This window comes from Polypterus senegalus, chromosome 5 (assembly GCF_016835505.1).
Source record: "Polypterus senegalus isolate Bchr_013 chromosome 5, ASM1683550v1, whole genome shotgun sequence".
NCBI classification, from domain to species: domain Eukaryota; kingdom Metazoa; phylum Chordata; class Cladistia; order Polypteriformes; family Polypteridae; genus Polypterus; species Polypterus senegalus.
The window spans coordinates 204016353-204036381 of NC_053158.1; the positions used below are offsets into that span (position 1 = coordinate 204016353).

Here is a 20029-nt window from a genome sequence, read left to right on the forward strand (position 1 = left end):
AATGAGACTTTTGCATCATCTCCTGAAAGCCCAAAAATTAAAACTGTGGGTGTTCCCTGAAAGTAAATTTTAAAAACACGTTATGGCTGGCCAAGGGACAAGCACTGGTGTGACAGAAGGTGGGGATCGGTCTTAAGTGGAAGCAGCAGGCTGAGTGTGGCCTGGTATTTGAGCGGCAGTAGGCTCAGTATACTTACAGTAGAAGCTGGGCAGGGCTAGATACCTGAGTGACCATAGGATGGGTGGAGCTAGATAGATAAGTGACAGTAGGATGGGTGGAGCTAGAGATCTGAGTGGAAGTAGGCTGAGTGGGGACAGATGGATAAGTAAATGGAGGCTGGGTATGGAAAAATGCCTGAGTGGAAGTAGGGTAGACGTTTGAGATGTAGTGGGCTGGGCAGATCAATATGGCTGAGTGAAAATAGGCTGGGTGTGGCCTGGTATTTGAGTGGCAGTAGGCTAAGTATACTTACAGTAGAAGCTGGGCAGGGCTAGATACCTGAGTGACCGTAGGATGGGTGGAGTTAGACAGATAAGTGGCAGTGGGCTGGGTGGTGCTAAATAGATGAGTGGCAGTAAGCTGGGTGGAGCTAGATAGATAAGTGACAGTAGGATGGGTGGAGCTAGATAGATAAGTGACAGTAGGATGGGTGGAGCTAGAGATCTGAGTGGAAGTAGGCTGAGTGGGGACAGATGGATAAGTAAATGGAGGCTGGGTATGACGAAATGCCTGAGTGGAAGTAGGGTAGACGTTTGAGATGTAGTGGGCTGGGCTGGGCAGGGCAATACGGCTGAGTGAAAATAGGCTGGGTGTGGCCTGGTATTTGAGTGGCAGTAGGCTAAGTATACTTAAGACATTTTAGAAGCAGGGAACTGAGCAGGGCTAGATACCTTAGTGACAGTAGGCTGGGTGGGGCTAGATAGATAAGTGACAGTAGGATGGGTGGAGCTAAATAGACTACTGCCAGTAAGATGGGTGGAGCTGGAAGTAGTTCTGCACAGGTCTAGATAGGTAAATAAATGTAGGTTGGGCATGGCAATATGTCTGAGTGGCACTGGGTTGAGTGGAAGTAGGCTAGACATTTGAGATGCAGTGAGCTGAGCAGGGCTATACGGTTAAGTGAGAACAGGATGGGTGTTGTCTGGTATTTGAGTGGCAGTAGGCTCAGGATACTTAGAAGCTGGGCAGAGTTAGATACCTGAATGACAGTAGGCTGGGTGGAGCAAAGATAGTTGAGTGACTGTAGGATGGGTGGAGTTAAGACAGATAAGTGGCAGTGGGCTGGGTGGGGCTAAATAGATGAGTGGCAGTAAGATGGGTGGAGCTAGAGATCTGAGTGGAAGTAGGCTGAGTGGTGACAGATGGATAAGTAAATGGAGGCTGGGTATGGCAAAATGTGTGAGTGGAAGTAGGGTAGACATTTGAGATGCAGTGGGCTGGGCTGGGCAGGGCAATACGGCTGAGTAAAAAGAGGCTGGGTGTTGGCTGGTATTTGAGTGGCAGTAGGCTCAGCATACTTAAGACATTTTAGAAGCAGGGAGCTGAGGAGGACTAGATACCTGAGTGGCAGTAGGATGGGTGGGGCTAGACAGATAAGTGACAGCAGGATGGGTGGAGCTAGATAGATATGTGGAAGTAGGATGGGTGGAGCTAAATAGATGAGTGCCAGTAAGATGGGTGGGGCTGGAAGTAGTTCTGCGTTGGTCTAGATAGGTAAATAAATGTAGGTTGGGTATGGCAATATGTATGAGTGGCACTGGGTTGAGTGGAAGTAGGCTAGACATTTGAGATGCAGTGAGATGGGCAGGGCAATACGGTTAAGTGAGAACAGGATGGGTGTGGCCTGGTATTTGAGTGACAGTAGGCTGGATGGGGCAACATGTCTCAGTGGCATTAGGTTTTGCACGGTTAGATGTTTGTGTAGCAGCAGATTGGGCAGTTCTTGATATCTGAGTGGCAGTAGACTGAGAAGGTCTAGATGACTAGGTGACAGTAGGCTCGGTATACCTAGATATTTAAGATGAAGCAGGCTGGGCAAGGCTAGATAGCCGAGTGGTGGTAGGATGGGAGAGACTAGAGGGCTGAGTGACAGTAGGCTGGGTGTGGCAGTAGCCTCATGGGAATAGAAGATTGAGTAGGAGCAGGCTGGGTGTGGCAAGATAATTGAGTGGCAGGAGGCTGGACATGGCTAGATAGCCGAGTGGCAGTAGAGTGGGTGGAGTTAGATGCCAGTTGAATTTCTAAGCAGAGGGAATCAGGTTCACCTCCAGAATTTCTCTGTATGGTGCAGCCTTCATCTTCATATCATGACCAATATTCCGTTTTTTCTAACCGGATTAGGGGGAACACATGGCATTTTTTTTATTTTTTGAATGGTCTGGAAACTAAAGAGCATGTAAATGCACTCACAGAAGCCGTTTCACGTACTGTCATGCCGATTCTGACACACACCATGACTTGTGCTATGTGCTAGTGCTAGTAATTCTGGTGCTACATCTGGAGCAAGCAACCCTTAAAATGGCAGTGCCCATAAAGAAAAAAACATAAAAATATAAAGTAGAAAAAATTAAGAATGATCTTTGAATTCTAACACTTAATGGCCTACGTAGGTCTCTAAGCCTGCGTCTTGATTTTGGGGGCCAGGCTGATCTTGGCAGGTGAAACCTACGCTTTTTGTTCAGTATTAGTCCGATTCCTCTTTTGAGGCCACTCACCCTACTCGGTGTCACCCACAATATCAAGTGCCACCCCGACTGCAGAAGGTAGGTCACCTAAGATGGATGGAGCACAAGCAGATGTTAAAAGATGGCGAGGCCAGCAGGCTGTCCCTGGTAATGGCGCTCCAGTCTCAGTCTGAGAGCCACACTGAAGGACGGCACCCGTCATCTTCTGCTGGAAGTGCTTCCAAGGAATCCTCTGGATGAGAATTGTGTGAATTAATAACACATAATTGGTCTCAAGGGAGGGCAGTGCCAGCAAAGCCAATTAGTCTACGGTTTCATCATACAGTTTATACTGCGGGGACGTTGCCGTATCTCCGAGTGACTGAGTGATGCCCTCTGGGGGCCACGCTAAGCACAAAGACTGCTCTGAGTTATTAAACAGCAACATTGGGGATTATGGCACACGTGATCGACATGGCAAGCAATGTGGAGCTTTTTAGTAAAATGCAGAAGACGAGAGAGTCACCCCTTAAGTTTAAAAACGTCATCAACCGCTTAGAGGTGCGACACAGCCAGAAAACACTTGTAAACGGCGAGCAGGTGGGCAGTAAGAGCTGCATGATGGCACTTGTCGCCAATGAGATGTCACAATATGGCAGAGTGACGAAAATAATCGATCCCTGGGGACTCTTAAAGTGATACAAAACACCAGACCACTAGGGGGCAGCAGTGGTGTTCTGCCACAGGGGTCTTGGTAACAGCAAAGGCTGCTGGAAATCGTAGTTATCAGTGTAGTGCAGAGGTGCGCCGGCACCAGAAGTGCTCCTGGGTCTTCCTGGTGGTTTCACCGCCATAGTCAAACGAGCTTGGAGTCCAAAGACTCGCAAAAGGCGTGGAGAAAGAGAAAGGCCAGCGCACTGAGGAAGGAGCAAACAACGTTTGAGAGCTGGGCAGTGGGCCCTAGCGATGTGTCGTTCGCGAACGAGCCGGCTCTAAGAACCGATGCTTTGAAGCGAACGAGAGGAACCGATGCCCGTCGAGCAGAGCCGAAGCTTCAGCCGCTCCTGCTCAGCTCTGCTGAAAATCCATTCGGCAGGGACGGGACTTTATTTATATGGGCACACAGAACATTTGCTCATAATGCCGGCTCGTTCAAACGACACATCAGACTAGGATCGTACCACTATGTGAAAGAAGGAAGGGGGGCAGATGCTCCGAAGACAGCGAGTGTTGGTACAGGCCACAGTGTCGCTCTGTGTACCTGTCGATGCGACAGACGAGGAGCCAGATTTAAATGCAAGCGCATCGTGAAGAAAAAAAAAGAAGAGTAAAGAAATGAGTGAAAGCCGAAAAAGCAGCAGCATCTGGCTGCATTTAAGTGATATTGGAGACTGCAAAGCTAAGAGCAGAATTTGTAATATGAAAATATCCGTTAGAGCAGCAGGGTCAACAACAAACCTGCACAGACATAGGCAAGAAGATCCACCCACCCATCCGTGCAACTGGAGGAGAGCGTGCCCTCTCTCCTGCCATCCACCGACCCTGGAAAAGAGACAAGTACTTCTGCTGCAGCATCCACTGTCTTACCGAAAACTGCAGGTATAACACGGTCTTCAGTTCAAACCAAAAGAAGCACATTTATTCCAAAACAAATGACGGCAGTCAAACAAAGAAGTGCCGATGAGGAGCTGGCTAAAATGATAGCTAGCGACTTTCAACCATTTTCCATTGTGGAGGACATTGGATTTACAACTTTTGTACAGGCCTTAAACCCCATGTATGTTCCTGGCCTAAACACTTTTATTCAAAGAGTCATAGTGTTGTGTTGTTGTTGAGATCGGCCTTTATTTGTTTGCTGAGGTTTTGTGTTAAGTAAGTGAACTTCATAAGGTGCCACATGAGAGGTTGGGCATCAAGTTAAAGAAGTGGCAGTTCAGGGTGATGTTTTTAGATGGGTGCAGAATTGGCTCAGACACAGGAAGCAGAGGGTGACGGTGTGAGGAACCTCATCAGAACTGGCCGATGTTAAGAGTGGTGACCAGCAGGGGGCAGTGCTAGGGCCGCTGCTATTTTTAATACCTATAAATGAATTAGATAGGAATATAAGGAACAAGCTGGTTAAGTTTGCAGATGATACCAAGATAGGTGGATTAGCAGATAATTTGGAATCCGTTATACCATCAAAGAAGGACTTGGATAGCAGACAGGCTTGGGCAGATTTGTGGCAGATGAAATTTAATGTCAGTAAATGTAAAGTATTAAGCATAGGAAGTAAAAATATTAGGTTTGAATACACAATGAGCGGTCAGAAAATCTAGAGTCCACCTTATGAGAAGGAATTAGGAGTTGTAGTGGACTCTAAGCTATCAACTTCCCAACAGTGTTCAGAAGCCATTAAGAAGGCTAACAGAATGCCAGGTTATATAGCGCCTTGACGTGTGGAGTACAAGTCCAAGGAGGTTCTGCTCAACCTTTATAACACACTGGTGAGGCCTCATCTTGAGTCCTGTGTGCAGTTTTGGTCTCCAGGCTACAAAAAGGACATAGCAGCACTAGAGAAGGTCCAGAGAAGAGCGACTAGGCTGATTCCAGGTCTACAGGGGTTGAATTATGAGGAAAGATTAAAAGAGCTGAGCCTTTACAGTTTAAGCAAAAAGAAGATTAAGAGGTGACATGATTGAAGTGTTTAAAATTATGAAGGGAATTAGTACAGCGGATCGAGACTTGTATTTTAAAATGAGTTCATCAAGAACACGGGGACACAGTTGGAAACTTGTTAAGGTTAAATTTCGCACAAACATTAGGAAGTTTTTCTTTACACAAAGAACGATAAACACTTGGAATAAGTGACCAAGTAGTGTGGTAGACAGTAAGACGTTAGGGACTTTCAAAACTCGACTTGATGTTTTCTTGGAGGAAACAAGTGGATAGGACTGGCGAGCTTTGTTGGGCTGAATGGCCTGTTCTCGTCTAGATTGTTCTAATAATCTCTTCTAATAATCTTTTATTAAAATGTTAAATAATAGTAACGGGGTATTTTTTGTAATAGAAAAAATGCATAAAAATACGTAATGTCTGAAAACAATGAATAAGAAATTGCTTAGGGCGGCACGGTGGCGCAGTGGTAGCGCTGCTGCCTCGCAGTTAGGAGACCTGGGTTCGCTTCCTAGGTCCTCTCTGCGTGGAGTTTGCATGTTCTCCCCGTGTCTGCGTGGGTTTCCTCCGGCTCGGTTTCCTCCCACAATCCAAAGACATGCAGGTTAGATGGATTGGCGATTCTAAATTGGCCCTAGTGTGTGCTTGGTGTGTGGATGTGTTTGTGTGTGTCCTGCGGTGGGTTGGCACCCTGCCCAGGATTGGTTCCTGCCTTGTGCCCTGTGTTGGCTGGGATTGGCTCCAGCAGACCCCCGTGACCCTGTATTCGGATTCAGCGGGTTAGAAAATGGATGGAAGGATGGATGGAAGAAATTGCTTATACACAAAGCATGCATAATTGCTTAATTAGGCTAAAATATAAGCATCCAAGTGATACTAAACAAAGAGCCATTTAGGAGCCATAAGAGCCGGCTCTTTAAAGGGAGCCGATCCAAAAGAGCCGAAGCTTTGAAAAGAGCCGGAGTTCCCATCACTAGTGGGCCCAGGTGTGTTCAGGTCGGCCCACAGGGTTTAGTCATTGATTTGCACATCGTCTTATTTTTGAGCCATTCATCTGATTTTGTCTAATAAACTTAGATAAGGACTGGCCTGGTCAAACGTCATTCTTAGTTCAGTGGTCGCTCCACAGCGCCCCCATCTGGTCACACAGCAAAAACGTACAATAAAAAAAAAAAAAGTGCTATCACCACTTGGAGCTAAGGGGCCAAATCTTCACTATTGGGAAGTCCTCTTTACGGAAGCCCTGAACTGCAAGGCGAAAAAAAAATAACGTACGGGATACTTTTGCTTACGTATGAGATGTTTTCACGTACGTGCAATATCTCTCTATTATAAGAGAAAAAATCTTGGGCAGAGAAATGAGATGTGACTTTCTCAGAGAGACACTTTCACGTCCAGCGAGATGAGACTTTGTTGGCTCGTTTCACGTCTCATTTCTGTTTGGCTGCCATGTCATGAAGAAAAGAATCAACTCAGAGGACTGAATCCTTAGAAAACGAGCAATTAAAATGAATGGAAAAGGAGTGACTTACACTGCACAACAAAGTTTTTCCTTCTTGAACACAGTTGGGTGTTCCTTCTAGATTTTTGGGTGCTGATCACGAATATCACATCAACATTTTCCCATCACGTACCGTTTCAGTTTTGTCCTGATTTTTTTCTTGTATTTGTATACAAACATTTTCGCTCCCGTAAGTGACTTCTCAACAACGGTTTGTGCAGCCTGGGCATGTCCAGCCATGGCATCAGGGCAGGTTGGAAGCTTTTCTGTGGAAGTTGACATCCTGGGCAGGTGTGAACGAGCTTGACGCTGTCTCAGCCTGCTATTAAGGTGGCTTGCATACAGCGATCCTGCTCATTTGGTTAATACAATACAATACATTTTATTTTCTGTAAAACTCAAAATCACACAGGAAGTGCCGCAATGGGCTTTAACAGGCCCCGCCTCTTGACAGCCCCCCAGCCTTGACTCTCTAAGAAGACAAGGAAAAAACTCCCAAAAAACCCTGTAGGGGAAAAAATGGAAGAAACCTCCGGAAAGGCAGTTCAAAGAGAGACCCCTTTCCAGGGAAGTTGGGCGAGCAGTGGGTGTCAAAAGAGAAAAGGGGGGTCGATACAATACAATACAATACACAGGACATGCAAATCCTTAATACAGTATAAAAATTAAAATTTTACAAGTACAGAGAAGAATTTAACAGTAGATGATATCCCATAGTATGATTTGGATTTGTTTAGAGTCCTGGAGACCTCGGCCATCAAGTGCCTCCCCCTATTGGCCATTTCATGGCTGAGACAGCCAATCCAATGAAAGGACCCCTCTTTCCCATGATTCCTGCGATCCTTAATCAGGGATGACTTTACCATAGGCAGGCAAAACAACTTGGCAGGTGGGCCGTGGCACCAAGTGGCACATTAATGTCGATAGTCAGTGTGTATGTAGAGTATCAGTATAGTAAAGTATAGTACCTGTAGCAACAGAACAGTAAGTACGATTGATGCTAGAGACATTTTGGTGTCGGGCGATATGTCTCGTCAATGTCGTAACAGCTGTAACACATTCTGCTATATTGTTGTGTGGCGAATATACAGTCATATGAAAAAGTTTGGGACCCCCTCTCAGCCTGCATGATAATGGACTCTCCTTTCAACAGTAAAGATATCAGTGGCTTGTCTTTGATTTCCTAGGAGTACTGCGGTGTTTTCCAAACAAAGATTTTTAGTGACGCAGTATTTAGTTGTATGAAATGAAATCAAATGTGAAAAACTGGCTGCGCACAAATGTGGGTCCCCTTGTCATTGTGCTGATTTGAATGCCTGTCACTGCTCAATGCTGATGACTTGGTTGGATGAGCTCATTAAGCCTTGAACTTCATAGACAGGAGTGTCCAGTCATGAGTGGTCAAAGGTATTTAAGGTGGTCAATTGCAAGTTGTGCTTCCTTCCCTTTAACTCTCCTCTGAAGAGTGACAGACAGCATGGGATCCTCAAAGCAACTCTCCAAAGATCTGAAAACAAAGATTGTTGAGTCTCCTGGTTTAGAAGAAGGCTACAAAAAGCCATCTCAGAAGTTTAAACTGTCAGTTTCAACTGTAAGGAATGGAATCAGGAAATGGAAGGCCACAGGCACAGTTGCTGTTAAACCAACTCGGGTCTGGCAGGACAAGAAAAATACAGGAGTGGCATATGAAGAGGCAGGATTGTGAGAATGGAGACAGACAACCCACAGATCACCTCCAAAGACCTGCAAGAACATCTTGCTGCAGATGGTGTATCTGTACATCGTTCTACAATTCAGTACATCTGTATGGCAGGGTGATGAGAAAGAAGCCCTTTCTGCACTCACGTCACAAACAGAGTCGCTTGTTGTATCAAATGCTCATTTAGACAAGCCAGATTCATTTTGGAACAAAGTGCTTTGGACTGATGAGACAAAAATGGAGTTATTTGGTCAGAACAAAAAGCACTTTGCATGGCAAAAGAACAACAAGAGAAACACCTGCTACCTACTGTCACATTTAGTGGAGGTCCCATCATGCTGTGGGGCTGTGTGGCTAATTCATGGACTGGGGCCCTTGTTAAAGTCGAGGGTCGGATGAATTCAACCCAATATCAACAGATTCTTCAGGATAATGTTCAAGCATCAGTCACAAAGTTGAAGTTACTTAAGCAGGGGTTGGATATTCCAACAAGACGATGACCCAAAACACAAAGGCATTCATGCAGAGGAGAAGAACAATGTCCTGGAATGGCCGTCACAGTCCCCTGACTTGAATTCCATCGAAAGTCTATGATATGATTTGAAGCAGGCTGTCCATCAAATTGAACTGAACTGGAGAGATCTGGTATGAAGAAGGGTCAGACATACCTCCATCAGAGTCCAGACACTCATCACAGGCTACAGGAGGACAGCGTCGAGAGGCTGTTAGATTAACAAAAGGAGGCTCAACTAAGTATTGATGTCATATCTCTGTTGGGGTTTCTGTCTAATTTTGTTATGATGCATACTGCATATTTTCTGTTAATCCAATAAACTTAATGTCACTGCTGAAATCCTACTGTGTCCATAAGGCACGTCAGATATTAAAAGGAAGTTGCTACTTTGAAAGCTCTGCCAATGAGAAACAAAAATCCAAAGAATTAAGAGGGGGCTCCCAGACTTTTTCATATGACTGTACACTTGCTCCTCAGAGACGTTGGATGGCTGCTCTTGTGAAGAAAGCTTATCTTCTGTATTTCGGCTGGTGATCAAGACAAGGAATGGGCGCCCCACATGTGCTGTCGGTCTGAGAGCCTGGCTCAGAGGCGCTTGAAAGACGCTGCCGTTTGCCATTCCTTTGATATGGCGAGAACAGACAGAACATGTGACGGACTGTTTGACTACTGTGTCTGGTTTCTCTGCCAAAAACAAGAAGTCAATTGAATATCCTGATCTGCCTTCAGCAATGAGACCCGTGCCACATGACGACAGTCTTCCAATTCTGAAACCACCAGAGGATTGGACCTGAGACGAAGCAGATGAAGAAACTGCAATGCAGGGTACTGACAGTGACATTGACCCGGATTTTGAACCGTGCTCATCAGGCAATCTGATAGCACAGTCCGAATTGAACGATTTGGGTCTGTCAAAAGCAAAAGCCGAGCTGCTGGGATCGAGACTGCAGGAATGGTGTTTGCGGTCACCAGGTTACGAACATTTCTGTGTTTCGAGGCCGACATCATGATGTAACCACATTTTATGTACAAGTCGACCGTCTCTGTTTCTGTTGTGACATTGACGGAGTGTTCTCAGCCATGGGTTGCGATCACAAGCCGGAAGAGTGGCGTCTCTTCATTGATTCGTCAATGTTAAGCCTGTAAGCTGTTCGGCTACACAATGGCAACGAGGAAAGAAACGTATGAGAATATGGAACTGTTGCTGAAGCCCGTCCAGTATAGCAGGTACAACTGGAATATCTGTGGAGATCTTCAAGTCGTTGCTCTCTTACTGGGACTGCAGCTTGGCTACGCAAAGTACTGCTGTGTCTTGTGTCAATGGGACAGCCGTGCCAAAGAGTCGACAGAACTGGCCACTCCGTAAAAAGTTAGTTCCAGGACAGAAAAATGTGGCACATGAATCGCTTGTCGACCCGGCAAAGATATTTTTGCCTCCTCTTCACATAAAACTGACACTCGTGAAGAATTTCGTGAAAGCGCTGAACAAGGAAGGCGAAGGTTTTCATCATTTAAGGCAGATGTTCCCAAGAATAACTGACGCCAAGATCAGAGAGGGCATTTTTGTTGGCCTCCAGATCAGACATGTTATGAGTGACAAGCGGTTTGAAGATCTGTTAGTTGGGCCTGGAAAGCCTTCAAATGACGCGGTTGACAATTTTCTGGGCAATTACAGAGCCCCCCAAACTCCATTGAGCAGGTAGACAAACTTCTCAAAGCATACAAGACAACGAAGTGCAACATGTCACTCAAGATTCATTTCCTCCACTCACACTCGGACTTCTTCCCCGCAAATCTCGGTGCCGTCAGTGATGAACACACGGTGAAAGGTTTCACCAGGACATTGCTACGATGGAGAGACGATACCAGGGCAACTGGAATCCGTCAATGCTTGCTGACTACTGCTGGACACGGCAACGTGATGCACCAGACATTGAATACAAAAGAAAATCTTTTAATTCTGTTGAATTCAATAGCTTATGCGAAACATAAACGTGACTAGACATATAAATGTCTATTTCTCAGAGTTCCTATGTGATGCAGTAAAACCAAAACCAGTAGGTACCTGTCACGATCAGCAAAAACTTTTCAGGAAGCCAGACTTTTTCCAAAAAATTGTTGGGCAGTGAAAACTGATTAGGAAAAGGGTTACAATGAAAACCTGCAGCCAATGTGGCCCTCCAGGCCCGGAGTTGGACACCCCTGATATATCCATCCATTATCCAACCCGCTATATCCTAACAATAGGGTGGTCCAGATCTAATTATGCAATTTTCATTACGCTATAACTTATTAAGTTTATTACATAGAAAATCCCCCGAAAAATCCCAGACCATCGAGAAGTGCGTGAACTGATGACATGAAGAACTGTCTTCACACCAAACTGGAATCGTTCCCACATAAATCAAAGTCATCCAGACGATCTGGATCTGCATAATTAGATCTGGACAACTCTGTACAGGGTCACGAGGGTCTGCTGGAGCCAATCCCAGCCAACGCAGGGTGCAAGGCAGGAAACAAACACCGGGCAGGGCACACACACCCACACACTCGGGACAATTTAGGATCACCAATGAACCTAACCTGCATATCTTTGGACTGTGGGAGGAAACCCAAGCAGATACAGGGAGAACATCCAGGCTCCACGCAGGAAGGACCCGGGAAGCGAACCCAGGTTGCTACCACTGTGCCACCCACCCCTGATATAATGACCTTCATATCGATCTGCCAGTAGCATAGTGCCTCTCGTGTCTATTATTTCTATTATACAGGCAGGCAGTGTGGCGTCGTGATCAAGGCTTTGAACTTCAAACCCTGTGGTCGTGGGTTCAAATCCTGCTGCTGACACCACAGTGTGGCTCTGAGCAAATCACTCGACCTGCCTGCGCTACACTTGGGAAAAGAAAAAAGAAATGGAACCAATTGTATCATAAATCTCTGTGGTGGGTTGGCACCCTGCCCGGGCCTTGTGCCCTGTGTTGGCTGGGATTGGCTCCAGCAGACCCCCCGTGACCCTGTGTTCGGATTCGGCGGGTTGGAAAATGGATGGATGGATGTATCATAAATCTTGTAAGTCACCTTTGGATAAAGGTATCTGTCAAATAAGTAGATGTTATATAGTGCCTTTCCTGTCTATCATAAAAGAGTGTAGGAAATAAAACAAAATAAAAAAGCAAGAGGACAAATGTGGTGACACACAAAGACACAGCCACCGAGGGGCAGGCAAACATACGATTTGAAGAGACTCTCGAGGGGAAGAACAGCTTTTCTTTCTTTGTAAAGGAGCAACTGTTTATATCGTAAAATAGGAGGATTATGTGCTTAGCTTGCATTCTGGAAAGTGCCTGGCATTTACACAAAGGCAAAGGGGAGGCGAGCAGAATGAACAATACTTAAAGTCTTAACATGGAAACGGCCTTGACATTGCAGTTTTTTAGTGTGTGTGTGTGTGTGTGTTGCAAGAATATAAATCAGCAGGGTATAAGGTGAATACAAAACAATACACAAACATCTATTCTACAATGCATTCAACACAGACCTCCCAGTAAACAAACAAACAAACAAACAAACAAACCTTTGTCTTGTCTAATTCCACCATCAGGGCTGATCAAAGAAGCTGAGGCTGGGTGGCTAATGAGCGACGCATCCTGACAGTAAGTCAATCCTTTTTGAGTGATCACGCCATGAAGATACACGATGTGCCCCCCTGGCATAATAATTCACGTATTGATCCTATTTCTCTACAGCCACAGTTTCCACAACATGGGACGAGCGACAGGTGGTCTTTCTTTCACCTACCTGGACACTTCCCGAGATGCTTCACATCGATCTGCTCCTGCTTCATACAGGAGGCCTCTCGGACGAGGCAGGGATTGTTGTACCAGTTGCCATCCGTCGCACACACAGGATTTTCATTGTGCCCACTGCAGTCAATATTGCATATGCACCTATCGAAATTGAGAAGAAACAGAAAGGAGATTTTTTTTTCTTCTTCAATCTCAGACATCAATCACTTACAACGAGTGCAGAATGCAGCGGCCAGAATCTTAACTAGGGAAAGAAAATCCGAGCACATCACACCAGTCTGAGTGTCACTACACTGGTTACCTGTGTCATTTAGAATTGACTTTAAAATCCTGCTGATGGTTTAGAAAGCCTTCAATAATCTGCTCCATCTTATATATTGGAATGTCTGATATCTTATATTCCAAATCGTAACCTCAGATCTTCAAATGAGTGTCTGCTTAGAATTCCAAGAGCTAAACTTTAAAGAAGTGGTGAGGCGGGCGGCCTTCTGCTGTTAGGCACCTCAAATCTGAAATAGCTGATGGTAGAAATTCACCGGGCTGATACAGTAGAGCACTTTAAAACACTGCTGAAAACACATTACTGTAACATGGCTTAATCATAGCTTCATTTTCATGTTACCTTGATTCTCTGTATATTCATTTAATTATCATCATTATTCCAGGTGGCTCTGTAATCTGTACTAACCCCTACTTTCTCTGCTGTTCTATTGCCTGTTTTCTGTGGTGATGATCTGCGCCATCAAAACCCAATCAAATCACCGTGATGTCCCTCCATTGAAGGCTAGAAGTCCATATGATCGTCATCGGCAAGTCCTTCCATGTGAACCCTGAATACAATGAGGACTGATTGAGGTCATTGATGTCAGGTAGAATGTCTAGAGGGGGCTGGGTGGTCTCGTGGCCTCGGAAACCCTGCGGATTAAATTTTTTTTCTGGCCTCCCTGGCCATCGGACCTTATTTTATTCTACGTTAATTAGTGATCTCTAATTCTATTTTCTTATTTATTTTGTCTTTTTTCTCTTTCTTCATCATGTAAAGCACTTTGAGCTCATCATTTGTATGAAAATGTGCCACAGAAATAAATGTCATTGTTGTATCTATCAATCTATCTACCTGTTATATAGTGCCATTCACATCTATCTATCTATCCATCTATCTATCTGTTATATAGTGCCTTTCATATCTATCTATCTATCTATTATATAGTGCCTTTCATATCTACAGTGGTGTGAAAAACTATTTGCCCCCTTCCTGATTTCTTAGTCTTTTGCATGTTTGTCACACAAAATGTTTCTGATCATCAAACACATTTAACCATTAGTCAAATATAACACAAGTAAACACAAAATGCAGTTTTTAAATGATGTTTTTATTATTTAGGAGAAAAAATCTAAACCTACATGGCCCTGTGTGAAAAAGTAATTGCCCCCTGAACCTAATAACTGGTTAGGCCCCCCCTAGCAGCAATAACTGCAATCAAGCGTTTGCGATAACTTGCAATGAGTCTTTTACAGCGCTCTGGAGGAATTTTGGCCCACTCATCTTTGCAGAATTGTTGTAATTCAGCTTTATTTGAGGGTTTTCTAGCATGAACTGCCTTTTTAAGGTCATGCCATAGCATCTCAATTGGATTCAGGTCAGGACTTTGACTAGGCCACTCCAAAGTCTTCATTTTGTTTTTCTTCAGCCATTCAGAGGTGGATTTGCTGGTGTGTTTTGGGTCATTGTCCTGTTGCAGCACCCAAGATCGCTTCAGCTTGAGTTGACGAACAGATGGCGGACATTCTCCTTCAGGATTTTTGGTAGACAGTAGAATTCATGGTTCCATCTATCACAGCAAGCCTTCCAGGTCCTGAAGCAGCAAAACAACCCCAGACCATCACACTACCACCACCATATTTTACTGTTGGTATGATGTTCTTTTCTGAAATGCTGTGTTCCTTTTACGCCAGATGTAACGGGACATTTGCCTTCCAAAAGTTCAACTTTTGTCTCATCAGTCCACAAGGTATTTTCCCAAAAGTCTTGGCAATCATTGAGATGTTTCTTAGCAAAATTGAGACGAGCCCTAATGTTCTTTTGCTTAACAGTGGTTTGCGTCTTGGAAATCTGCCATGCAGGCCGTTTTTGCCCAGTCTCTTTCTTATGGTGGAGTCGTGAACACTGACTTTAATTGAGGCAAGTGAGGCCTGCAGTTCTTTAGACGTTGTCCTGGGGTCTTTTGTGACCTCTCGGATGAGTCGTCTCTGCGCTCTTGGGGTAATTTTGGTCGGCCGGCCACTCCTGGGAAGGTTCACCACTGTTCCATGTTTTTGCCATTTGTGGATAATGGCTCTCACTGTGGTTTGCTGGAGTCCCAAAGCTTTAGAAATGGCTTTATAACCTTTACCAGACTGATAGATCTCAATTACTTCTGTTCTCATTTGTTCCTGAATTTCTTTGGATCTTGGCATGATGTCTAGCTTTTGAGGTGCTTTTGGTCTACTTCTCTGTGTCAGGCAGCTCCTATTTAAGTGATTTCTTGATTGAAACAGGTGTGGCAGTAATCAGGCCTGGGGGTGTCTACGGAAATTGAACTCAGGTGTGATACACCACAGTTAGGTTATTTTTTAACAAGAGGCAATTACTTTTTCACACAGGGCCATGTAGGTTTGGATTTTTTCTCCTAAATAATAAAAACCATCATTTAAAAACTGCATTTTGTGTTTACTTGTGTTATATTTGACTAATGGTTAAATGTGTTTGATGATCAGAAACATTTTGTGTGACAAACATGCAAAAGAATAAGAAATCAGGAAGGGGGCAAATAGTTCTTCACACCACTGTATCTATCTATCTCTCTATTATATAGTGCCTTTCATATCTATCTATCTATCCATCTATCTATCTGTTATATAGTGCCTTTCATATCTATCTATCTGTTATATAGTGCCTTTCATATCTATCTATCCATCTATCTATTATATAGTGCCTTTCATATCTATCTATCTATTATATAGTGCCTTTCATATCTATCTATCTACCTATCTATCTAGCTATCTGTTATATAGTGCCTTTCATATCTATCTATCTATCTATCTATCTATCTATCTATCTATCTATCTATCTATCTATCTATCTATCTATCTGTTAATTGATTGGCCGTATTATCTCTCCTGTGAGTCTGCACCCTTATTTTTTATGTTTCAGCTGATATATGTATCTGAATTTCCCCACAGGATTAATAAAGTTTATCTAATCAAATCAAAATAAGGTAACAGCATCGCCTCTTTAACCAGAAAAATCAAAACGAAACATGCAATGTGACATTCGAGAAAATCTTCGTACTCTCGGATAACCAGCAAGCAGATAAGTCGATGTTTTAGTACGACTGCTTCCGCTCTGATTTCCCATAGCACTGCGATGGGGTCGTGTCATAATGGTCCCAGTCCCTGCAGGTCTGCATTAATTATCAGCCATTCTAAAAGCTGCTTTAGTTAAAACTAATGTATTGATTAGTAGCAGACACCAAGTTCATTTCGACACAGGGATTTATGAATAATTAAAAAACTGGCTGTTGCCCATCTAGACTGAGATTGGGTGCCCATGTTTTAAACTATGAAATTCAGGATGTCCTCCTTTTGTCCCGGTGTTTGACTGATAACATCCTCATCTTTGAGCTCAACGTCGTCTTGCTGGCCCGGACGGGACTCTCAAATGTGAATAGACGACTGGGGACAACTCATTAAAAAGTGTGAAGTGAATGGAAGTGAAATCCTGCGCTGCTAAGGCCACACCCACCGGGCTTCTTCCTAAAAAACCCCTCCCCCCCCAGCCCCCCCATTCCTCCAGTCCATGAAGTTTAAACTGCTGGGGTTTCAGGAAGAGAGCGAGACTTGACACCGAGACAAAATAAAAAGCTCCAATTGCTGTGGTCATTACAGGAGCTCAGTAACACAGGGTAATGGAGGCTTAATGATGTAAAGAGAGTGGCGACAGAAGACTCACACACACACACATAGACCACCGCATCTACTTGGCTCCACATTTGAGAACTTCTGTCTGCTACGATATGTTTCTGTCATTTTAACTATTTCATCACTACTGTATATGGCATAACGACAGCAAAAAGAGTGTAGATAAGCATTGCGGTCAACGGGTATACGACGTGTTAAAATGCCGCAGCTATCTTGTCATGGCATGTATGCATTTCCAATTAGATGGTAATGTTAATTTACTTTAGTTACTTATTTAGACGTGTGGTCAGGTCAGAAGGTGGATGTCGGGCAGTCGTGTTTGTCCTTTTACTGCTTGTTTTAACACTTTCAAGGTGGGTGTTGACAGCAGTTGACACCTTAAGAATTGAAGGCTGACTGCCAAGAAAAAAATCACCTAGAATGTTGTTATGCATGGGCGTCAGAGGACAGGAGGTACAGTGTGTTGTGACGGGCGACCTCGGCCATTACCCAGCCGGGATGCCACCAGGGTGGAAAGATCTGGAGAGAGTGCATTGGTGAGGCAATACCTCCTTGGAACGCCAGAGGGCTGACCCCTTTAGGCGGCTCTGGCACCACCGATTTCCACAGGGCACACTAGGAGCTGGAATTTGGTGCCGCCCTGTTGGGTTCTGTGGGGGCTGCCAGGGAGAGCTGCACGGCCCTATAGTGGAACTCCAGCACACCTGGAAGACTGATGAGCCACCTGGAACACCCCGAGGACCGGAATAAGAGGAGCCGCCTCACTCCATTCAGGGAGCCAGAAGATGAAGCTTGCAGAGAGAGGAGTGGAGCTGGCTAAAAAAAAAAACAAGAACAAAAACAAGAAGATAAACAAGAAGAAGAACAAGAAGAAGAAGAAGAAAAAGAGCAAGAAGAACAAGAACAAGAAGAAAAAGAACAAGAAGAAGAAAAAGAAGAAGAACCAGAAGAAAAAGAGCAATTTGAACAAAAAAGAACAAGAAGAAGAACAAGAACAAGAAGAAGAAAAAGAGCAAGAAGAACAAGAACAAGAACAAGAGCAAGAAGAACAAGAACAAGAAGAACAAGAACAAGAACAAGAACAAGAAGAACAAGAAAAAGAAGAAGAAGAAGAAGAAGAACAAGAAACAGAACAAGAAGAAGAACACGAAGAAGAGGAGGAAGAGGAAGAAGAAAATACTGTGCTGTACTTTGCTCTATGAGCTAAATCATGTGCTGTGTGAATAAAAGGTGTGTTGTGAGGCACACTCATGTCTGCCCGTCTGTGCCAGCTGACAGACTGTGGTGGTCCACAGTGTGACAGTTCACCACAGCGAAAGGCAGTAGCCTTGGTAGTGCTGGATTGGCGAGCATTTCTGTTGCATTTTTGTGTGAATATTTTATTTGTTTGAACTTGTTACTAAACGAGACGGCCCAGTTGGCATCTCAACTATTCGTCTGTTGTCCATCCTGCCACACTGTACTATACGGTTTTATCCACCAGATCTAAGGGTGTTGTACTCCAGTCCTGGAGGGCCGCAGTGGCTGCAGGTTTTCATTCTAACCATCTTCTTCATTAGTGACCAGATTTGCTGCTAATTAACTTCTTTGGCCTCAGTTTTAATAAACTTGACTCAAGCCCCTTAGTTGTTTCTTTTTCCCTTAATGAGGAGCCAAACAATAAGGGGACATCACATGACCAGCTCACCTGTGCCCATCACACAATATATGAAAATAAAGAAAGGTGAAGGTCTCGGTAAGGCTGATCTCTCAGGTCACCAAACATCTTGACGATGTTCTTAGAAAAAACAGAAAGATCAACAGTTTTGGAAATGTCTGCTGTGGCAGAATGAGAGCAGCAACAGGCCATGGAATTAAATAACGAGTGTAATTAACAGCAAGAATTGGCTTCTGGGGCAGCATGGTGGTGCAGTGGGTAGCGCCGCTGCCTCGCAGCTAGGAGACCTGGGTTCACTTCCCGGGTCATCCCTGCGTGGAGTTTCTCATTAAGAGATTGGTTGGAGTGAAATTGGCTGGAGGTTGACGTTCATCTGTTGGCTCATTTCATGTCTCACTTCTGTTTGGCTGTCATTTAATGAAGAAAATCAATTCAAAGGACTGAATTCTTCAAAACAAGGCTATTAAAATGAAGGGAAAATGAGTTCATTAGCTGTGAAAACTGATTAGGGAAGGGTTAGAATGAAAACCTGCAGCCACTGCGGCCCACCAGGACCAGAGTTTGACACCCCTGAACTAAGGGGTCTGAGTCACGTCAATTAAAACGAAGGCCAAACAAGTTAATCAACAGTACAAATAGCTCACTAATTAAGAAGATGGTTAGAATGAAAACCTGCAGCCACTGTGGCCCTCCAGGACTGGAGTTTGTGAAAGTAAAATTAACTGCTTGCAAGCTACTAAGGGTTAATAGCTGACAAAACTGTGTTGTTCTAACGGCAGGTCATTCATACAGCAGGCAGGCGTCTGTCATAAGACAGGGTGCAGTGAGCTGACCAAAGACAATTTCCAGTTTCTTTAGGAATGCGTCAATTTGACACTGGTAAGATGACCTCTCCATCTCTAGGGTCTATCTGACAAGCAAAAATAAAATAAGAACAGATGGCCCATTAGCATAATAAAATAAAATACTTCAGTAAACGATATTATGTGTTTTTTTTTTTCTTTTGTTACATACTCTTTCGATTCTTTGTTGCATCGTTTCTCCGTGATCATAAATATACACCTGACCGAATTGTGGTTTCCTCGAAATTAAACTTGTAGTAACTTTAATTGTTGTGTGACAACAGATTCTCATAGCGTATAGTCCTGAATCGTGTAAATCTACGTTTTGAGTATTGAGTGATGTGAATGCGAACAGATTATTGTAGACTTGGATATTTTGCCTGTAGTGTTTCACCAAACAACAAATCTTTTAATTCTCACGGATACGCCTCTTCATTGGGAAGAAACACTACAGATGGCAGGACGAATCAGACGATCTACAAGTCTCCAACTTAAAGTTTAAAGCCGAACAATATCTACATACTTCTGTCATATCACCTCTGTCCATATATTCGATCTCTTTTCACTTTTACCTTTTCGTCAATATCGCACTGAATTTTGATTCCGTGTTTGGAATTACATCGTGACAACGCAATGTACTGTATAACTGCCCGTGATTGAATATCGTTTCTTTCTCTCTACACGAACTGTGTCTGACAATAGCATTCACGCAAATGAGAAATGATTGAATT

The 20029-nt window shown here is 44.1% G+C and overlaps 1 protein-coding gene across 1 annotated transcript in view; it reads right to left on the bottom strand.

Annotated features, from left to right (window-relative positions):
* Positions 1-20029, bottom strand: part of tmeff1a (transmembrane protein with EGF-like and two follistatin-like domains 1a) — a 234534-nt gene that overhangs the window by 53369 nt on the left and 161136 nt on the right. The window contains exon 6 of the mRNA XM_039753991.1: positions 12832-12980. Within this exon, the coding sequence (XP_039609925.1) occupies positions 12832-12980 (149 nt within the window). The remainder of the gene's footprint in view (positions 1-12831; positions 12981-20029) is intronic.